This window comes from Hordeum vulgare, chromosome 3H (genome assembly GCF_904849725.1).
Source record: "Hordeum vulgare subsp. vulgare chromosome 3H, MorexV3_pseudomolecules_assembly, whole genome shotgun sequence".
NCBI classification, from domain to species: domain Eukaryota; kingdom Viridiplantae; phylum Streptophyta; class Magnoliopsida; order Poales; family Poaceae; genus Hordeum; species Hordeum vulgare.
The window spans coordinates 606,036,187-606,044,304 of NC_058520.1; the positions used below are offsets into that span (position 1 = coordinate 606,036,187).

At 42.5% G+C, this 8,118-nt stretch overlaps 1 protein-coding gene across 1 annotated transcript; it reads left to right on the plus strand.

Annotated features, from left to right (window-relative positions):
* Window positions 1-2,630: 2,630 nt before the first annotated feature.
* Window positions 2,631-6,191, plus strand: LOC123445604 (chlorophyllide a oxygenase, chloroplastic). The gene is made up of 9 exons (XM_045122609.1): window positions 2,631-2,878; window positions 3,070-3,315; window positions 3,718-3,822; window positions 3,904-4,206; window positions 4,297-4,444; window positions 4,556-4,740; window positions 4,850-4,962; window positions 5,121-5,415; window positions 5,624-6,191. The coding sequence occupies exons 1-9, from the start codon at window positions 2,804-2,806 to the stop codon at window positions 5,804-5,806; spliced, it is 1,653 nt and encodes a 550-aa protein (XP_044978544.1). The 5' UTR covers window positions 2,631-2,803; the 3' UTR covers window positions 5,807-6,191.
* The last annotated feature ends 1,927 nt before the right edge of the window (window positions 6,192-8,118 follow it).

Genomic DNA, 8,118 nt, shown 5'->3' on the forward strand with positions numbered 1-8,118 from the left:
AAGAGTTAGCAACGAGATCTTGTATTACGGAACAAGTAAAGAGACTTTCCAGTAACGAGATTCGACTAGGTATGCAGATACCGACGATCGAATCTCGGTCAAGTAACATACCGATGGACAAAGGGAACAACATACGGGATTAAATGCATCCTTGACATAGAGGTTCAACTGATAAAGATAATCGTAGAATATGTAAGAACCAATATGGGTATACAGGTCCCTCTATTGGTTATTGACCGGAGAGTATCTCGGTCATGTCTGCATAGTTCTCGAACCCGTAGGGTCTACACATTTAAGGTTCGGTGACGTTTCGGTATTATTGAGTTATGTGTGTTGGTGACCGAAGGTTGTTCGGAGTCTCGGATGAGATCCTGGACGTCACAAGGAGCTCTGGAATGGTCCGAAGGTAAAGATTTATATATAGGAAAGTGGTATTTGGTTTCCGGAAAAGTTTCGGATGTTTCCGGTAGTGTACCGGAAGTGAGGAATGGGTTTCGGGGGTCCACCCGGAAGGGCTCACCCACCCCCGAGGGCCACATGGGCCCAAGAGGTGGCGCACCAGCACCTCATGGGCTGGGAAGCCGACCCCATGAGTGGCCTATGCGCCCAAGAGGAAAGGTTGGAGGGTGGGAGGAGCTCTTGTTGGAGTAGGACTCCTCCCCCACGCCCACCTCCTTGTTGGAGGTGGACTCTGCCTCTTGGCCGACACCCAAGGCCCTGGGGAAACCCTAGGGAGCCTCCTCCCACCCCTTCCTCCTATATATAGTGGATATTTTTAGGGCAACCGATCGACCACCTAAAAAAGGCCATGTGCTGCCCTCTCCTCTCTAGATCGTCTTCCTCCTCTAGATTAGTTCGGTAGAGCTCGGCGAAGCCCTGTCGGATTAGTTCACCACCACCGCCACCACGCCGTTGTGCTGCCGGATAACTCATCTACATCTACGCCCTCGCTTGCTGGATCAAGGAGGTGGAGATCATCATCAAGTTGTACGTGTGTTGAACGCGGAGGTGCCGTCGGTTCAGCACTAGATCGTGTTTGGATTGCGGGATGGCTTGCAATTCGAATCACGAAGGCGTTCGACTACATCAATCGTGTTTCTTCGCGCTTCCCGGTTCGCGATCTACAAGGGTATGTAGATCCGATCTCTCCTCTCATAGATGCTCATCACCATAGATAGATCTTGTATGTGCGTAGGGATTTTTTTCCCCATGCAACATTCCCAAACTGGCGGGTGGGATGTCTGATCTTGGGCAGCGGGATTCTCCCATCATGATGGATTGAGTAACCATTATCGTTCTTTCCATCATGATGGATTGAGTAACCATTATCGTTCTTTCCACAAAACCACAAGGAACCTATTCATCAAATGCGACAATCAACTATATTAAGAGAAATTGTAAAACAAATGATGGCGTTCGCGGTTTTAGTCATGCCACGTATTGGCTCCACGATACTAGGACTCCAGTAATATGATGTTAATCTAGAGAGAAAATGGTATTCCTTATGTTAATGTAACTGAGGTAAGGGCATGTACGCCAAGTGTCAAGGCCCTACTCCCAACGGTACCTAGTACCTCCCCGTTCAGGTTTATAGTGATGGTGTGGGTTTTTAGGTCCTTAATTTGACTATGACTAATAAAGTATATGTTCTATATATCATCAAAAAGCATATCATTGCATTCGTATTTGAATTATGTTTCCGCACATATAAATTAAAAAATTCACATATAATATGTATTCATTACTCAATGTAGGAACACGCCCATGTCGTATGCACCCATCAAAAGGGAGTACACTATGTTTGATGCCAAAAAATGGCATGCCAACATTTGGCAAATGCCAAATATTTGACACCGGTTGCTTGGTTACCATGTTTACTTGCCAACCTCACAAGAAGTTGCCAATTTTTGGTAACCTTTGATATTGCCAATTGTTGACTTCCAAGTATTGGCAATGCCAAATGTTGGCACCAAACCAGTTATCCTACAGGTTTACCGTTATGATCTTTATGGCATTGCCCTTCAATGGGCAAGCACAATTTTTCTTTCTTTTCCTCAATACGTTACCCTTATTAAGGCCCATTTCTTTTGGTGGCTTTTTTCTAAAAGCCCAATCGAGACGTTTTATAAAAGACTATTAGTCAAGTCTTCATTAATGGGCTTTTAAATAAATAAATTTGGTTCAGTTTCTAAAATAAACCGGGTAGTGGGTAACTTATTTCAGCTTACTCTAAAAACCAACAAAAGAACTCAACCCTAAATTTGGTTACCACATTATTAAGTCAGATTACATATTACTCCATTCGTTGATAATTTCTTATCCCATATTCTAAAAGCCAGATTACATATTACTCAGGTGTCCGGATGAAAATTGTATTTTTTTAAAACGTGATCGATCAACGTCCGCGGTCATATTACTCAGATGCTCCTACACAACACATTCTTCGAAAGCGCAAGTGCTTGCCTGATAATTTCCCGTCCCGTGTCAGCAAGAAACATTGGGTCCAAAAGTCTGCGTGGTGACGGAGGCCTCCACATCATGGCCAGACCCCGGACACGGGTTCCCACGTGGCAACACGCGGGAGGCCCGTGGAGATCGCGGGCAGCCCCCTCCCCTTATCGTCGCGAGGCGTCAGGCACACTTCAGCCGCGAAAATTCGACCGATTTCCGGCCAAAATATTCCACGCTCACATCCATCTTCCTCCTTCTCCGAGAAACAGAGATATAGGAATTTCCCCGGCCCCGAAAAGATCCCTCTTTTCCCGCTGCTCGACGGCGGCCGGCGGCAGCCAGCGTAGCGTCCATGACCACAGTCGCCTCGCTCTCCCTGGTGCCGCACCTGCTCATCAAGCCCTCCTTCCGCTGCCTCTCCAGAAAGGTCAGTTCTCCCCACCAACAATGCCGATTTTTGCAGTCCTCGAGCTCTGCTGCACCAATCGTTCGTCATCCTGTTGTGTGGGCGTCGATGTTTCTGAATTTCTAGTGTATCCCCAAATTACCCAGTTCTCTGCCTACCATGATGAACTTAGTAGCTGACGATGATGTTTGTTGCTTGAAACTGTGGTGCAGGGGGTTGGCAGGTATGGTGGAATCAAGGTGTACGCGGTGCTCAGGGATGATAGTGCCGACTACCTGAAGGATAACCACCACTGGGAGGCCCTGTTCCATGTCGACGACCCCGGCCCCAGGGTTCCGATCGAGAAGGGCCAGTACCTGGAAGCCAAGCAGGCGCTCGATGTCGTCCGCTTCGACATCCAGTACTGCGACTGGAGGGCCCGGCAGGACCTGCTCACCATCATGGTGCTCCATAACAAGGTATACAAAACTATGGTCTCAGGCCTGAATAATGGTAGCTAGCACTTGCAGTAAGTTTAGAAAACGTTACCTAAAGAAATGTTTCTGTCTGAATTTGCTGAATTTCAGCATGGTTGGTACTGATCATAGTAAGTTGTAAATGATCGGATGGGTGTTAGATAGTAGATGCTTGATGTTCAAATTAACTGGTATAAGTATAATGGTAGATAGCATGCAGTAGTAAGTTCAGAGAAATGTTTCAGTCTGCACTTACTGAATTTCAGAATGAGTGCTACTGGTCAGAGTAAGGCATAAATCAATGATCCAATGGATATTACATAGATCCTTGATGTTGAAATTGTTGATGAGATAACAAGTTGTTGGGGACTACATATAACTTTGATTGTGCAAAATGAAATGCAGGTGGTGGAGGTTCTTAATCCTTTAGCAAGGGACTTCAAGTCGGTCGGGACCCTGAGGAAAGACCTCGACGGGCTTCAGGAGGAACTTGCAAAGGCTCACAACCAGGTATGTTTGTTGTTGGGAGAATCCAGATAAAAGAACTTGCGATGTTGTGTGGAACCTGACTTTTGACCGTATGTCATACAGCTTTATTTATCGGAATCCAGAGTGTCGTCGGCCCTCGATAAGCTAGCACAGATGGAGACGGTGGTCAATGAAAGGCTGTTGTCGGATGGCAGCGCTTTCGCAAACACAGCCGATTGCGCTTCTCTTGATCCGAGTACTTCTCTTGATACAACTACGAGCACTTCCTCCACGGTCCGAGTCGGGGCTAAAAAACCGAAGCGTCGCAGTCTCAACATTTCTGGCCCTGTCAAGCCTTACAGTGCCAATCTGAAGAACTTCTGGTACCCGGTGGCTTTCTCCGGTGACCTCAAGGATGACACAATGGTAAAGCAATATGCCTGTCTCAAAGCTAATCGGTAGTTTGTGGTCATAGATAGATGTGTTTATTTGACAAGTTCATGTGTGTGCTCTCAGGTGCCCATAGATTGTTTCGAGGAACAGTGGGTAATATTCCGCGGAAAAGATAAAAGGCCTGGATGTGTCCAGAATACATGTGCTCACAGAGCCTGCCCTCTTGATCTTGGTTCAGTGAATGAGGGCAGAATCACTTGCCCTTACCATGGTAAGAACTCAGAGCAATTTATTGTTCAGTCAGGTTTCTTATGCTCATCAGTGTTGTGATATGTAAATGATGATGTCAAGTAATATTTTATTTTCTATGAACAATCTTCAGGGTGGGAGTATTCGACTGATGGAAAATGCGAGAAAATGCCATCAACGAAGATGCTCAACGTGCGCATCCGGGCATTGCCGTGCTTCGAGCAAGAAGGAATGGTCTGGATCTGGCCCGGCGATGACACGCCCACACCCACCATCCCTTCTCTTCTGCCCCCTTCAGGGTTTACAATCCATGCAGAGGTAAAGAACATTATGATGCTGCAGCAGTTGTGCTATTGTGCAGGTGTGCTGTATATTTTAGTTCTGGGCTGGACTGAGTATGAGCGTTTTCTTGTTGATCATTGAACAGATAGTGATGGAGCTACCAGTGGAACATGGACTTCTTTTGGACAATCTACTAGACCTTGCTCATGCCCCTTTTACTCATACATCCACCTTTGCCAAGGGCTGGAGTGTTCCAAGGTATTTCTATACATCTGATGGCACCAAGTAACCAGAACTGGCTGATGAATGAACAGTTTCTGTAAACATTATAATTTGGTGTAGAGCTAGCTGATGAATAAACTGGTGATATTATGTCTGTGTGAATCAACATATTGATCTTGTGTTATTATTCTCAGCTTTGTGAAGTTCTTGACACCTACATCTGGGCTCCAAGGGTACTGGGATCCTTATCCTATCGATATGGAGTTCCGACCACCCTGCATGGTCTTGTCAACCATTGGCATCTCCAAGCCTGGAAAGCTAGAAGGGAAGAGCACACAGCAATGTGCAACGCATCTCCACCAGCTCCATGTATGCTTGCCTTCATCGACGAATAAAACCAGGCTCTTGTACCGGATGTCTCTCGACTTCGCACCCTGGATGAAGCACATGCCTTTCATGCACCTCTTGTGGTCACATTTCGCTGAGAAGGCAAGTCCCAAATTTTGTGGCTACTCCCTCCGTTCCATAATTATTGTCGTGGTTTTAGTTCTTCATAACTATAGCATGTCAACATGACAGCTAAAAAATTGGTAATTATTAACTGTCATTTGCATACTAAGTCAGACAGAACTTGAATTGGTTCCAACAATTGTGTCTAACTATTCTGACAATGGCAATCTTGCATGATCTTCTGCAGGTCTTGAATGAGGATCTGCGGCTTGTGCTCGGCCAACAAGACCGAATGAACAATGGAGCTAACGTTTGGAACTGGCCAGTGTCGTATGACAAGCTCGGCATCCGGTATCGGTTATGGAGGGATGCAGTCGAGAGGGGCGTCGATCGGTTACCGTTCAGCAACGAAATTGAGAGTGGATCATAGGAAAACACATGACATCACCTGTAGTCACTTTCTCTCGTGCCATTCCTTGGCTTGGCAATGGCAGCCAGATGACCCGTATGGGCAGATTATTTGGTCGTGCGTCGCAGCACGGTTGTTCGTCTGGCCAAATATTGCTACAGATAGAAGGACTCTGGAAACGTAGCCCTGTGAAAAGGATGATGGGCACCATCATTGCAATTGTGTATTGTTAATTGTACACTAGCGGCAGCATCAACTGATGCAATTGTAATCTGAGGTTGATTTGCTTTTCTTCTTTTTTTCTCCCCCTCCCTTCATTCATGTAAAGTATCTTCCAATGTTACTGTCAAAGCGTACATAATCGTGTGACACCAGCATGCTCCTCTGAGAAATGGTTTTATGATAATCATAGCGTTTTCTCTAGGGAATTATAACCCTCATGTTGGTGTGTAAAGGGTTTTAGGCGAAGGCAATTTCCAGGGAATTATACAGGGAAAAGTATATTTTTTGGCCCTCAACTCTTTCGAGAGTACATAAATGATCCCTCGACTCCAAAACCAACCAGCAAACTATAGTCCCTCAACTTTCAAATTCAGATATGTTTAATCCACATGCCACTTCGGATGGTTACTAATTACCACTAAAATATGTCTTCTCAACGTTGATTTCTGGAGAGCCACATCCCACTTTGTATTTTTTGGTTATCCAACGGTGATTTTCATTTATTTTTGTAGCTTCCAAGATATTTATAAATAATATTCATACAATATGTTTTTTGTATTATTCAAAAAAATTTCACACGTTGAAAATATTGTTCATGATATTTAAAAAAACAAATCTTACATTCAGAAAAATATTCATGAAATTTCAAAGATGTTCATAATATTTTACAAGATGTTTATCATGTATATAAAAAATGAGTGTCATGTATTAGAAAAGGTTCATGCTGTAATTCAAGATTGTTCACTTCGTGTCGAAAAATGTTAAACATGTCGAATTTTATTAGTCATGTATTATAAATATGTTCAACACATGTTATAAAAAGAATTAAAAATGTATATTTTAAAAATCTTCGTTGTGCATTTGAAATGTTGACCGCTTATTTAAAAACTGTTAATAACACTTAAACATGTTCCGCGTTTTAGAGAAGTTGATGAAATTTTTGGAAAATGTTTGCCATGCATTTGAAAAATGTTCAATGTTCATTTTACAAATGTTCAATATGCATCGGGATAAATGGTTAACGTGTATTTGAGAAAAAGTAGAGCGTATCCAAACAATGTTCAACCTGTATATTGAAACATGTCTTAAAAAAATTAACATGTACTTAAAAAATAGAAAACTGGGAAAAAATAAAAAATAGAAAAATGGGATAAAATAGAAGAGGGAAATATTAATCAAAAAAGGAAAATAGAAATGATTAAAACCAGCAGTGAAACACATAAAATAAAGAAACAAAAACAGTTGGAACCTAACGAGAACCCAATGGAAGGTTTCCAAAATGAGTATGCACTGTAATTATTTTTAGGGAATGCGATGTAGGTAAAAGCTTCCAAAAACCAGAGATAATTCTAGAGGCGGCACTGTGCTCTATCGAACTAATAGTCTCTCTTTAAGATATATATCCGCCCAATCGCACATGATGCCTAATCTAGGCCAGGCCTGGTACTATAATACAGTATTATTTTACAACAGAGCTGTTCCTAGCCAGTTTTCTTAAAAACGGATGCACTTTAAATTGTTAAAATCATAAATTAAAAAATTTCACTGGTTCTAAAATTGTTATGATCATCATGTCAAATTTCTGAATATTGACACACAAATGTTTAGAATATTGGAAATTCCAAACTTTATAAAATGCAAGGAACACATTTTTAAAATGTGAACAGTTTTTTCAAATCCTGAATATATTTTAAAATTTTGAAGCTTTGATAAAATTTCAAAATAGATTTGAATATCCTACACATTTTACAAACCCGTCCATCTTAAAAATAAAAGGAAAGAAAAAATAAAATTAAAATATTAAAGAAAAAAATTGAAAAGGAAAAGGGGAAGACGATGCTGGAACCTTATAGAAGTTTCTCCATGTGTCAAAACCCAAGGAAATTGAATTCCTAATTGGGCCTACCCAGTTAGGTCGCTGGCCATTCGACTCCGTGCGAAACATCGACAATGCGACGCCTCGAGAGCAATGTAGGCTAGTCTCACCCATGCTCCACTATCCTGCCCCAATAGGACCGTGGGGGTTGTTACTTACGCGTGTTCCGTCAGTTTTTTTTTTACTGTTTTCTATTATTTTAAATACTCTAAATATATATGTTCGAAATATTAAT

Bases quoted from the DNA above. Each gene is read 5' to 3' on its own strand.
- LOC123445604 (XM_045122609.1), top strand. From the start codon at position 2,804: ATGACCACAGTCGCCTCGCTCTCCCTGGTGCCGCACCTGCTCATCAAG. The intron at 4,445-4,555 runs GTAAGAACTCAG...AACAATCTTCAG, and splicing joins AATCACTTGCCCTTACCATG to GGTGGGAGTATTCGACTGAT. The intron at 5,416-5,623 runs GCAAGTCCCAAA...GATCTTCTGCAG, and splicing joins GGTCACATTTCGCTGAGAAG to GTCTTGAATGAGGATCTGCG.